At 43.0% G+C, this 14,133-nt stretch overlaps 1 protein-coding gene across 3 annotated transcripts in view; it reads right to left on the reverse strand.

The window, feature by feature from the left end:
* The window catches only part of CHD1 (chromodomain helicase DNA binding protein 1), a 71,392-nt gene extending 63,152 nt beyond the window's left edge, over window positions 1-8,240 (reverse strand). For 2 of the 3 annotated variants that reach the window (XM_065550237.1, XM_005284060.5), the window contains exons 1-3: window positions 7,911-8,223; window positions 6,760-6,820; window positions 5,588-5,796 (exon numbers count right to left, since the gene is read on the reverse strand). In XM_065550237.1, the coding sequence (XP_065406309.1) occupies window positions 5,588-5,640 (53 nt within the window). In that variant the 5' untranslated portion in view covers window positions 5,641-5,796; window positions 6,760-6,820; window positions 7,911-8,223. Of the gene's footprint in view, window positions 1-5,587; window positions 5,797-6,759; window positions 6,821-7,910 lie in introns of all 3 variants that reach the window. The other variant, XM_005284061.5, reaches the window with a different exon arrangement.
* Window positions 8,241-14,133: the final 5,893 nt, after the last annotated feature.

Raw genomic sequence — 14,133 nt, forward strand, 5'->3', positions numbered from 1 at the left:
CCCCACCCCAACCACCACCCTGAACTCCCCTGCCCTCTATCCAACCCCCCCTGCTCCCTGCCCCCTTACCATGCCGCCCAGAGCACAGGGTTAGGCCAGCTCTGCAGCTTTGCTGCCGGGCAAGAGATTGCAGTCCCGCTGCCCAGAGCATTGCGCTGGTGGCGCAGTGAGCTGAGGCTGCTGGGGAGGGGAAACAGCGGGGGGAGGGAAGGGGATACAGCACGAGAGGGGCTGGGGGCTAGCCTCCCGGGACAGGAGCTCAGGAGCCGGGCAGGAGGGGCCTACAGGCCAGATGTGGTCCGCGGGCCATAGTTTGCCCACCTCTGCATTAGAACATGACTACACAGGATTAGAATACCTGTATCAGAGCAAATGCAGCTGAATACATTGTGCAATAGCTAAATTAAACGCCTAAACTAGCCAATGGTTCCAGTCCTTACTGAATCCAACACAATTAAATATAATTGGAAGGGCCAGTTCTGATTGTTTGAGATAAGCATTACCACACATTACTAATACCTCAGAAGTGAAAAACTCACTTTGTTTTAAACTTTTGTATCTCAAATACCTAGTCTGAGTTTTTCCAACCTAGAAAAATAAAAAAGAACTCTGGCATCAGATGACATATGGGGAATTTCTCATTGATTTAGCTTTATTGTAGTGGAGTGTAAAAACAAAAACAAAACAATTTGTGATAGTACACTTGAAACTTAGAGGCTCTTTGAACAGAAATACTAATTCTCACCAACACACTTTAAACTCCATTCGCTAACACTAATGTTATATAGGCAACACAGAAAGAGTCTCTCCCCTGTGTGGAGGACTGTGGTGAAACTCAGCAGGGTCCATGAAGCCCATAGGCTGCCCTTAGCTTTAGGGCATCTTCTTCCAGAGGTCTTTTTAAATATTAAATCTTTTGATGAAAAGGTGCCACAAACTGCTTTTACCTTCTGATTTGTGCTGGAACTCCACAGAATGTCTGTCCATAGTAACAGGTGTTTTGTTTCCCCCATTTCCCCAAAAAATGGGTTTCCAGTTTGGGTCAGGGGAATGAGTTGGCTAGGCTTTAAAGTAGAATTTAAGCAGGGCATCTCATTTATCAGAATTAGTTCTCTGGCTCATAAGTGTTTGCAATGTTCATACATAGAGGGTTTGGGGACAACACTACCCAGGGTCACTTCTTGATTACTAGCGGGGAGAATGAACACTTCTCCTTTCCCCCCTCCATGCACTCTTCAATGTTTCACTGCCCTGTTCTGTCTGAAGCACACAGTAAGAGCAGAAAAATGGAATCCAGATCACAGCAACCCTCTGTTCAACCCATGAGTGTTGATATTATCCTTATGCAATTCAGGAGTAAGTAATACAGTACTGAATTTCCCCAGAGGGGCTGCGCTAACTTTCTCACTAAGCTTTTCTTGACACTAACTAATAGGCAATTGTAGCTGAGCCCCCATAAAGAGCTACCACTCCCCAAAGGAAAACTTTGTTTGAATCAGGTCTTCTTGAAAAAGTTTCTTTCCTCCTTTATAGCAAAGGCCGTTTGCACAAAGACAGTATTATTGTTACTGAATTTATCTGTTCGTGCTTCCTTCCTACTCAGAGGAACAACAATTTGTGATGTTACAGTTAACTGCTCTGGACACATTCCATAATCCTGTGATATTGTCTTTACATACTGGAATAAGCAGAAAGAAAAGAAGTCTCCATAATAATTATGTAACAGAACATTGGGATGACAGAAAGCAGGTTTAGATGATAGGATGTTTAGTCTTGTCCAACCTACAGCTTCCCCCATTGCCAGCATCAGCGGTAAATTATAAGCACAAAGGCTGCTACCACAGACAAGGTTCATATGCAATACTTGGCAAACGCTTGGACTATGAACATAAGTTAGATTTTTTTTCACAAGTGGTAAAATAAAGTTTTCCTAACTGGCAGCTGCTATGGATGGACAGGGATAGAAAAGCCAGATGATAAATTTAATCAGCCTCTGAATGGGGTGGAGACTGGACACAAAAGTAAGGGAGATCTGCACTCTTCATATGCAAGATCCCTGCTTCCTTCCTTCCCCATCACCAACGGAGGGAAATGGAAGACAGCTGGAATTCCATTACCAGGCTGCTGCTGGAACAATCTTTGAGAGCGTCACCTTTGCAACAACTTCTTGCTAGTGTGTGAAATTTGAAGTCCGCAACTAATGTTTCCCCCAGCCCTCTTCTCTACTGGGAAGAAGCTGAATTCTCTCTCTGCTCCTCCCACTCCAGAGCTTTCTAATTATTGTGATAGACAGCAAAAGAAGTTATCTGATGATTTACTGTTACCCAGTCTCCTGGCTGCTACTTTACAAGCTCCATTTTAGGTGCAGCAACAAAGAGTCCTGTGGCACCTTATAGACTACAGATGTATTGGAGCATAAGCTTTCGTGGGTGACGAAGTGCGTATTCACCCACGAAAGCTTATGCTCCAATACATCTGTTAGTCTTTAAGGTGCCACAGGACTCTTTGTTGCTTTTTACAGATCCAGACTAACACGGCTACCCCTCTGATTTTAGGTCCAGTTGTCCTCAGTCACTGTTCAACTTTCTCAACCAGTAACAGCACTCTAGATCAAGAGCGACAAACTCATTTGGAGAGGACTCATTTTTATGTTTAATTACAATCCATGGACCAGGATATACATTGAGGTCTACATATTCCCTGCAACACACAGCAATATCACAAAGTTTGTACAGGGCTCAAGGGAAGAATATGCCTTATTTGTTGCATTGTCACCAAAAAGATAAAAGACCCTTTTAGATTCACCACTATTTCTGTTCTTTGTTTCTCTTCCTTCCCCAACCTCTTTTTATCGGTTTCTCTCCCCCATTCCCTGTCTTTGAGGGCTTCCTCAGTCCTTTTCTCTGCATTTCCTTCCCTGAAGCAACTCCCAATTACCTACCCAGTGTGCTTCACTCCTATTCCCAACCCCATTCCATCCACTGTGATCTGTGATTAAATAGTTAATGTTGACAGTGAAGTGTCATCACTGGGCTTTAATGCTGATCTTCCAGTCAGATTAAAAGGGAACATGGGAGTTCATATCTCTGGGTTATGGGCTGAATGCAGATATCACTGCATTGGTTACATTTGGAAGCTTAACTGTGCAACGATGAGGTTTAGATGCCCTTTTTAAAAAAGCTTAGATTCTGGAGACTCTGAAAAGTATTATAGTATAACAAAATTACATGGATGGACCATACATTTAAGAACCCTTTGTTAGATTTTAGCTAAACAGTACTGCTGGAATTTACATTCAGTTCAGATTACCTTCACAACTAGGGCTCAAAACTTTAGAATGAAAATGTATATCTACCATTCACAAAGGAAAGCTTCCTGCTTGCAACTTGCAAGTAGGCAGGTGGATTGTTTAAGCTCTATTCGTGCATTATTAGGCTATATGGTTAATAAATAATACATTTAAACAAGCGTGTTTAAATGCAGAATGAAAAGTGACTCCACAGTTAATAATCAAGCTGATTAAGTATATTAGAATCTCTACTTGATATTCACTTTTAATCAGGTTATTGGAAATACTTGTAACAGCTTATTTAATAGTAATATTTTTAATGTATGTTATCTTTTTTAAACAAGAAAACACACATACATTGCTATTCTATATACATTATGCAGCAGGTGCAGTGTTTCAGTTTGATATGAGGCATCTCTCTTCCTACATTATCTTTAATTAGGATGGCTTGTGTTTCTTTTTAAGTAGGCAATGCAATCCCATACATTTGCAAAAACATTTGAGATGTTCCAGACAAGTTAGCCACAGTTTTTGAATTTTGATTTACAACATTTTGAAATTCAGGAGGACAAGCTTTGTTGATGCTATTTTTTTTCTGAGAAAGTGAAAATAAGCATAGCTCTGAACTTGTGCAACATTATGGTATTAAACTGCAGCTGAAATTCCATAACCTTGCTGCTTCCAATAAAAGCAAGATAATTGTCTACTCATCAAGTAAGCCTTCAGAAACATTAGAGTGAATCATTATCATTATCAAGCACTAAAACAAAAATTTGAAACTTGTCATTTTAAAATGCATATACATTATTAATTATAGGTATAACTGAAGTTCTCATTACACAGAGGCATGATTGTATTTATTGTGTAAATACATTTTTGGATGTCTTGTCCCATCCCATGTGCAGCACGCATTATATTACTTTAATTTAAATAGAAATCTTTGAACTTCTTACAGTCATACAAAGCTGTTAATCATAGAATCATAGAATATCAGGGTTGGAAGGGACCTCAGGAGGTCATCTAATCCAACCCCCTGCTCAAAGCAGGACCAATCCCCAAGCACACCATACCAAGCACATTTGTAGGATAACAAATTTTAATTCTTGTCCATAGTGCTTAAATACATTAACTGGGAGGTTCTGGTAAATTGATTAGCCAAATAGTTAATATTTACACACTGAAGCTTGAATGAGAACTAACATCCCATTGAAAGAAAGAGGTAGTTCACACCTCCTTTACAACTGTTTCAGTCTAAAGATGTTAAAAAAAAAAATGGAACAATTTGGTCAAATTCTCTGCAACCAAGCAGAGAATCTTTTAGATGGAAGTTGTATTTTCTACAGCCATGGAAGTTATCAGAAATCCAGCGAGACCCTAAATTTACACAATTTATAAAAATTATACACACAAAGTTTTATCTTTCTTACCCCCATTTATGAAAAAAATAGCCTTTGAGGTTCCATGAGGACTGTTTTGCTTGGTTTGAAAGACAAGTTCTGTATTATACTAAAACTTCCCTAATAAGAGGAAAGTCTTCTAAACAACTAAAAGCAGTATACATTCTCGAGCACCAAAACAAAGTTTGAGACTAGTAACTTCTAGATTACAGATTGTTAAATAACTCAAAATGGCAATGAATCAATGGCCGTACTTGAGAAGGCAATTTTGTTACCTGGTTATGTCACACTGGTGAAGCCCCCAAAGCTTTTGTAGCTCAGCAACTAAGGAAAACTACAGATTACGTAACAAAATCAAAGATCAACCTCCTCTGATAGGTTAGGTTGGGCTTTTATACTGCATCCATCACCATGGTATCTGAGTGCATAGGTTGCATTTCCAATATCCAAGGCTTATTTTGATATTCTTAATACATTTTTCCATCTTCAAATTTATTAGACAGAACAAAAATCATTTTCATAAACAGTAAAGCTCTTCTCTTAGACCAACTATATTACCTAAATACTAATTTAACACACTAAAATAACTTCCTTTACTAAGGTCTACAGTTTTTATAAAACAATGCTGACAGTTAAATAATGCCAAACAAGCTGTTTTTTTCCCCAAATGCAGATAGCACAGGCTAAATACGAATAAACTAACTGTATGCTTATAATACAACATGCATTAAGATACCAAAGTGACAGGCATTATATAAGGATCTGAAGAGGACAGAATGAGACCTAAAAACTATGTTCTACATCTATGTCAAAGAGTTTCAGCTGTCCACAATAAAGTTATAAATTCAAGCTGTCTTCAAACAAGACCATATAGCAGAGACTTGAAATAATTAGTGCTTACCTTGATTCTCCACTACTGTTTCTTATGCTTTCCTCATCACTGTGCCCATTCATTGTAAATATTCAGAAGTTTAAAATATAAGTCCACTCAGTTTTTGAGATGGATATTAAAAGTTCCCTTTAGAGTCTTCCTTGTACTCCACGTGTTTTACAGGTGACTTGTTTGTTCAACTGTTCACTGAAGGTATTCAAGATCCTTTCCCAAATTACCTAAAACACAGTTAGACATACAAAAGTGTTAAGAATATGATTTTAAATATTACATGGTTCCATACAACCTTTAAGGATGCTAAAGATAACTGACCTAACAAACTAACATTGAAAAGGATCAAATATGAAATCTACTTCATTAAAAAAAGTGAAAAGGAGTTTCTGGCACTACCCACTGCAATTGCTGATAGTTTTGTAAGCACACTTTCCTGTTTAAAGAACATTTCTCTTTCCCATTGCTCTGTGAAAGGCCCACACAAAGAACAGAATATGACTGGCTATACAAAGGAACTGTTACACTGAAAGTACTGTGACAAACACAAAGTACACAAACTGAAAATACTATAAATTAGAAAAACACTTTTATTTAAGTGAGAAGGTACTACTGGTCAACATTTTGGGACAGGAACTGTCATTTATTGTATGTATCAAGGGCTGAACAATGTGATCTAGACCAATGGCTCTCAAACTTTTTTTACTGGTGACCCCTTTCACATAGCAAGCCTCTGAGTGCGACCCCCCTTCTACATTAAAAAACACTTTTTATATATTTAACACCATTATAAATGCTGGAGGCAAAGCAGGCTTTGGGTTGGAGGCTGACAGCTCTTGACCCCCCCCCCATGTAATAACCTTATGACCCCCTGAGGGGTCCCAACCCCCAGTTTGAGAACCCCTGATCTAGACCTACTTGGCTTTTAAGCTCTACTACATAATAAACTTTAAACAAGTATAGGTTAAAAAGGCAAGTATTTTATTTCAACTGATGGAACAATAATCAAATCAGTAAATAAATACTATAAAAACATACTGTAAAAGCATTTCCAGGTTCAAACATAACATTTTCTCTAATTATCAACCAGCATAACTGCCACACATTTAAAAAGTTATACTTGTCAAGAGTTATCCAATAACAAATCTAACTCAAGATCCCACAGCTGAAATGGTCAATATTTCACATACCAGGATAATCAGAGCTGTGTGTACTCAAGTATCCGAAGCGTCCGGGGTCACTGTAAGTGTCCTACAGCAGAAGTACAAGGATAAACCTCCTAACAAATCAGCGAATGAAGAGTGCCCCGAAGGCACTGAATGGATGTGAATGAGACGAGGGTTTCATACACAGCTCACCCGCCCGCCCCTCCTCGTTTGCCCACAGTGATCCGACTGAGTCTGTCCTGCTGGGGTTCCCTCGGACTACTCCTCCTCCTCTCAGGCATCACAGTTTCTCATCCAGGCCAGTACACAAAGGACATGGCGGAGGGTATGAGCTACCAAAGAGCCCGATAATCCTGACCCAGCCACAAGCCCAACCCGACTGGGAATCGGAGACAAACAGGCCGCTCACAAGGGGAACAGCGCGTCCGTGGGGCGGCCCATCGCTAAAGCACTTCCAGGCGCTGTCGTGGTGGGAGCGCCCCTGTCGATTACAGACCTGTGGGGTCTAGTGGGTCAACAAAGCTGCCCGCTAGGAGGCCTGCCTAGCACCCGCTGCGGGCCAGGCTCCGCGGCATCCCCATCCCAGTCATTCGGCCTTCAGTAGCTTCCAAATTTACCCGCCCAGCCCGGTGGTCGCAGCTCCCTCTCCCCACCATGCACCTCCCTGCTGTGCTGTGGGACCCGCGGGCCAAAGAGCTTCCCTGGCTGTAATCCCCGAAACGCAGCGGCCTCTTACTTTCCCAACCACCCGCCCTCCAGGAGCGCCCAGGTCAGAACCGCCCCGGCCTCCGCCCCCTCCCGGCAATGGTCGGTCGGTCTCCCTCCTCCTCCGTGGACACTTCCCCGCTCCCGGCGCGGCCTGCTCTGGCGCCGCTCTTGGCCACGGCTTCCCGGCCGACTCAGCCCCCGCGCTGCACGGTCCTCACATCGCCAAGGCAGCGCGAGGGCCGGCTCCCCCGCCAGGAGCCAGCGAGCTCAGCCCCCTGTGGCTCACAGCGAGCCCAGCTTCCTCGCGCTCATCACCCCCGGCCCGCCTGGAAGCGGTAAACAGGCCCCATCCCGGCTTCTTCCCACTCAGCCCCCGGCCTGGCCGCCGAGCCCCCGGCAGCCGCAGTGAGTCCAGCTCCAGCCCTGCGAAAAACTAAGGAGCCCAGCCCGGGCAGGCCGCTTCCTACCTGCGCGTGTCTCGGCCGGGCCTCCCCAGGGCCGCGCTGTCGGGACACAGCGTTATCCCAGTGGAGAGGAAAGTGCTGCCTGCAGCCCGGGCTCGGGGGCTACTCCGGCCGCCGCCGCCGGGCCTGGGCCGCTTCTCCCCCGCCGGCCGCACTGAGCCCCTCGCTGACCTACGCGGCGGGCTGGCCCGCGGAGCTTCGCACAATGAAGCCCGAACCGGGAGGGGAAGAGAACCAGGGTGCGCGCTGCGCCGCTGCCGCCACCGCTTAGGTCCTCCCGGCCGCCGCCATCACGCTACCGCCGCTCAGTACAGTCAAGTCTCCCCCTCCCTCGGCCCGATGGAAACCCCGGGCGTGATGTCAGCCCGGCGCCCTGGGACAGTGTGAGCGGAGGGAGGAGCTAGGTGAGGGGGGCAGGACTCAGCAGCCGGGAGAGCGAGCGACGGGAGGAAGTTGGCGGCCTGACGGGGACCAAGGGAGAAGGTGGCGGACTCTGCAGGGCGGCAAGGCGATTGAGGATCAGAAAGAAGGGCACAGGGCAGGGTAAAGTCAGGGGGGTATTCACTGTTGGGCCTGCTACCTCCAGAGCACCAGCCGACCCGCGAAACAGCGAGTGCTGCTGCCAGGAAAGGGAACCTTAAAGCTTGGCCTGCTGCAATGTACCGGGTTTAAGTAATCGTAATCTGCTCTGACTGTGAACCTCACTTATTTTAAAAATCATGGCTCAATTTTGCTTTTTACCAAGAACCTTAAAAACAAGCTTAAAATCGTTCATCTCCGTTTGTCTTCTTCCAGGTTTGCAAGTAACCTCACTAGAACAGGAAGGTGATTAGTTCCCACACCATTTCTGGGTTTATATGTGGGCTCTACCAAATTCAAGGCTGTGAAAAATGTGTCACGGACCAAGAAATCTGGTTTTCTGTGTGCTTTTATCCTACTATACAGATTTCATGAGGGAGACCAGCATTCCTCAAATTGGGGGTCCTGACCCAAAAGGGCATTGCAGGGGGATCACAAGGTTATTTGGGGGGGGGGTCACAATATTGCCACCCTTACTTCTGCGCTGCCTTTGGAGATGGGCGGCCAGAGAGCAGCAGCTGTTAGCTGGGCACCCAGCTCTGAAGCCAGTGCCCCTCCAGCAGCAGCGCAGAAGTAAGGGTAGCAGTACTGCAACTCCTCCTACAATAGCCTTGTGACCTCCCCCACAACTCCTTTATGGGTCAGGAACCCTACAATTACATGAAATTTCAGATTTAAATAGCTGAAATCATGAAATTTATTATTTTTAAATCCTATGACTGTGAAATTGACCAAAATGGACTGTGAATTTGGTAGGGCCCTATTTATACGCATTAGAATAGAGGACAGTGCCATGCTTCTCCAGGGGCATGGAAGCCTAGGTACATTAGTGGAAGATTGTTTTCCTCTCACTCCAGCTGTTCTCATCTTCATGGAACTGATGAATAAATGGATCATTTATTTAATGTTATTAAACATGAGGTAAAATCAAAGGGATTAAATATTTGTAAAGAACTATTACATTCTCAGTATTGTTAATTATATATATATATATATTTCTATATAATATACTATATGTAGAATGGTTCTGTTGTACATCTTATATATCTTCCATTCAGCAGCCACTTCTTTCCCAAACCAAACACATCAGAATTCCAATTGATTCCCCAATCCCAGCCATTAAATCTTGCCTCCTACATAGCAAGGCAAGAGTTATAGATTTTAAGGCCAGCAGGGACCATTGTGATCATATAATCTGACTTCCTATATAACACAGGCCAGAGAAATCCCCCAAAATAATTCCTAGAGTAAATCTTTAAAAAAAAATCCAATTTTAATTTAAAAATTGTCAGTGGGGGACAACCCATCACAACCCTTGGTAAACTGTTCCAATTGTGAATTACTCTCACCATTAATGCCTTATTTCCAGTCTGAATTTGTCTAGCTTCACTTCCCACTACTGGACATTGTTATATCTTTCCCTACTAGCTTAAAGAGCTCATTTATTAAATATGTGTTCCCCTTGTAAGTACTTATAGACTGTAAGCAAGTCACCCCTTAACCTTCTCTTTTAGCTAAATAGATTGTGTTCTTTGAGTCTATCATTATAAGTCATGTTTTCTAATCCTTTAATCATTCTCATGGCTCTTCTCTGAACTGTCTCAAATTTATCAATATCCTTCCTGAATTGTGGGCACCAGAACTGGACACAGTATTCCAGCAGCCGTTGCACCATTGCCAAATACAGAGGTTAAATAACCTCTCTACTCCTACTCAAGATTCCTCCCAGCATCCCAGGATTGTATTAGCTCTTTTAGTCACATCGGAAGTTCATGTTTAGCTGATTATCCATCATGACCCCCAAATCTTTTTTTAGAGTCCCCACATCTTGGGATAGTATACCAGTATTCCTAGTGCAGACTTGGCCATTGTCTATATTCACCTGCCATTTTGTACCCTCAAAAATTATATAGATTTATATTCTGTAATACTCCATCTTCCTGTTGTTACTTACCTAGTGGTTGTTACTTACTGGGTCAGCGCCACAAGACAATTGTGGTAACAGCTATTAAAACCTTCATCACAAATCCTTAAAGGCAAGGTCTCATTCATAGTGTTACCAGATTTTTAGTAACCAGAGGTATGAGTTTCTATCCTCTCCAAGGGTTGAGCAGGGTCAGAAGAATGTATTGTTTGCTCATTGACAGGAAGATAGCAAAAGGGAAGTATCATGAAGTGGGTACTAGAAGAGAGTTGCCAGATTATTGGAATAACTGGAATGAAAAAGTTATACAATATTTCCCTGCTTTTGGGCTCTTATTGGTCTGGAGAGCAGAAGTGCAGCACAGCCTGAGCCAGCAGCAACTAATGCCAAAAGAACCTTTCAGACTGAATATATGGAGTCAGATATTTGTCACGTACCTGATGGCTGCTACCTCTCTGGAAGGGTAGGCGGTGGGGAATGGCCGGGAAGAAAAGGATAGGTGGCAAGCGACTGGGCAGGAGAAAGTGGGCGACAGCAGGGAAGGGAAGGAGGGGTGACAGCCACATGGGCAGGAGGAGTAGGGTAGGTGACAGGTGATGGAAGGGTAGGATAGGGTTGGTGGCATGGAAGAGTGGGTGACCGCTGGTTGGGCAGGAGGGGTAGGGTAGGTGACAGGTGACAGCCAGGAAGGGAAGTGGAGGGTAGGCGAGGGAAGGATGGGTGACAGCTGGCTGGGCAGGAAGGGTGGGTAGGTGGCAGGCGATGGCAGGGAAAGGAAGTGGAGGGTAGGCGATGGCAGTGAAGGGTGGGTGACAGCCGGCTGGGCAGGAGAGGTAGGGTAGGTAGCAGGCCTTGGCAGGGGAGGATAGGTTGGTGGCAGGTGATGGCAGGGAAGGGGAGGGTAGGTGGCAGGCAACTGCAGGGAAGGGAAGTGGAGGGTAGGCTGCAGGTGACGGCAGGGGAGGGGAGGGTGGGTGACAGCCGGCTGGGTGGGAAGGGTAGAGTAGGCAGCAGGCAGTGGCGGGGCAGGAAGTGAAGGGGTGGTGGCTGGAAGCTGGAAAGCCCTGCCCTGGCTGCTCCACTGCATGGACTGGACACCATCCACAGAGGTGACAGTTGGGATCTCCAACAGCCCCTCTTTAGAACTCTAGAGCTGATCCTGGAACTGGGGTGTCTGACTGGCTGTAGCTTATAATGAAGCTGCCACCTCAACCAAAGAGGTTTCAAAGTAGAGATAGAGACTGGGGAAGGGGCAGCCACCATTCCACTCCTCACAACCTTAGAGAAACTGCAACCCCCCCTTTTTTTTCACCTTGCCTTTTCCTTACAGTGATACTACACTAACAGCATTGAAAGACAAAACAAAATTAAGAAAACCCAGCCCCTGAAGGGAAGAGAGAAGGAATTTGTTGAAAAATTTTAAAGTGTTCAGAAAAAAAACCCACCCCAAAAAACTATGATTCAAGGCCTTGAAAATCTGCCTTACAAGAGACTTAAGCTAAATAGATTGAACTTCTTATCAAAGAAAAGTGAGGGTAAGTAACCATTGGAAGAACTTACTTGGATTCTCCCTTACTTGAAGTCTTTAAATCAAGACTGGATGTCTTTTTAAAATATATGCTCTAGTTCAACCAGAAGTTATAGATTTAGTGCAGAAATTACTGGAGAAATTCTATAGCCTGTATTATGCAGGAGGTCAAATTAGATGATCATAATGGTTCTTTTGCCCTTAAAATCTATTAATATGGAATTGTACAAGTACAGTTGATAAATTTGTGAGGGTCTCAGGTGTCATGATGATGGGTTTGCAAATGATTTTATCCTGCTCCCCCTGAAGTCAGCTGCAAAACTGCCCCAGAATAAATGGTGCAATAACAAGCCTTACATGTGTTCATGTCTATGAAACAAACATGGTCCACAGAACTATGAAAACCTTGAGAAAGTAAGCAGACCTTCAGAAATGCATCCACCCCTAAATAAGAGCAGAGGAAGGAAATAAAAGGTATCCACTAAAGAAAAAGGGACTGTAGGCATCAAGCAGTTCTTGCATTGTGTCTAATCCAAAGATATATCAAAAGTGCCCAAGGAAGGAAAAAAACAAATTCCTACCAATATCAACAACAAAAAGTGGATAACCAAGACAACTTCAATTACTTAATTACAGATACAGTTGGCTCTTTTAATAAGCATCCAAACTCTAAATGCCACCAAAGATAGTCAAACAAATCCTACTTTTCCATCTCAGTTCTAAAATCTTTCATATGCTCCTAATTATCCAAAACACAACACATTTCTGTTTGTTCCAAATCAGAAGTGTATATGTAGAAAAGCATTAGCTATCAATAGAAAAGAGAGTTAAAATTAAATAAATTCAAAGCTGGTGTGTGTTAAAGACACTGGATAAATCCCTATTGCCAAACAATATTTTTTTTAAATCCACAGTTATATCTACCGTGATGACAGAGTCATATAGAGGAGATGGAAATCAGGCACTGTTTCCAAATAAAATAATTAGTTTAGAAATCCATACCATCATTAATTGGAAAAAAATTACAGTTTCCAACAAAAATAAAAATATTATGATATTGTCACACATGATCTAAATTTCTTCATGTAAATTCCAATCCTGGAAAAAGAACCATCTGTAGCTGATGGGGCTGCACCTGCAAATTTTTCTTTGAAGGATCAAAGCATTAGCCCAGAAATACTTTAAGCAAGTGCATAACTTCATGCAAGTGAGTAGTCTCACTGAATGCTTAAGGCCTTGTCTTCACTGGGAAAAAATGCTCCCCCTTAGTCTTTACCTTACTTGCTAACATGTGAAAGTTACAAAGTGCCTGGTCTTCATTGGGATTTACCATGTATGTTCTAATAGGACCTAAGAACATGCCTTTTTTCCTGTGCAGTCCTACAGCAGGAGTGTTTCCAGGATCAGGACTTTAATGATGTTACTATTGCATACAGCATCACTCATTAGGAAAAATGATACAAAGTTCCTAAAACCAGGGGCTATTTCTGCCTTTTGTTTATTATTAGATCGTTAGCATGCTATTGCATGTTTTGCACACACATTGTCAATGTATTGCATAAATTAGGGGCAGAGATTTGCACTTAATACTTAAATTATTTTAAAATCTGGCTCTGGAAGTTATTTAAATGTACTATCCTTTTGATATTAAAGGTGCCAGTTCACCCTTCTCAGACTATCTGTAGATGAAGAAAGACCATTTTGCATTGATTTAAAATCAGTTCATATTTGGGAGCTTTTCTTCGTAATCATAAAGGCATAAATACTTTTTTATTTTAAAAATGAAGGCTTAAAGGCTGCAGTCTTTCATGGGGTGAGATAAATAGCTAATACAAATAATAAGTATACCTGCCCTTGGGCCAGATGTTTAACACCATTAGTTTAGTGTTGTCCCTTTTCTTTGAAAAGTTGTGCCTCCATTTCTTTATTACATCTCTTTTATTATTAATTATCTGTGTTATGGTAATGCTTAAAAGCTCAAGTCCCATTGTGCTACACATAATACAAGTATAAAAAGATGATCTTTATCACCAACAGCTTACAGTTTAAGTAAAAAGTCTTGTCTACATCAGTGGTTTTCAAACTTTTTTTCTGGCGACCCAGTTGAAGAAAATTGTTGATGACTGTGACCCAACAGAGCTGGGCATGAGGGGTTTGGGGCATGGGAGGGGCTCTGGCCTGGGGCAGGGGATTGG

This window comes from Chrysemys picta, chromosome 6 (assembly GCF_011386835.1).
Source record: "Chrysemys picta bellii isolate R12L10 chromosome 6, ASM1138683v2, whole genome shotgun sequence".
Lineage (NCBI taxonomy): Eukaryota > Metazoa > Chordata > Testudines > Emydidae > Chrysemys > Chrysemys picta.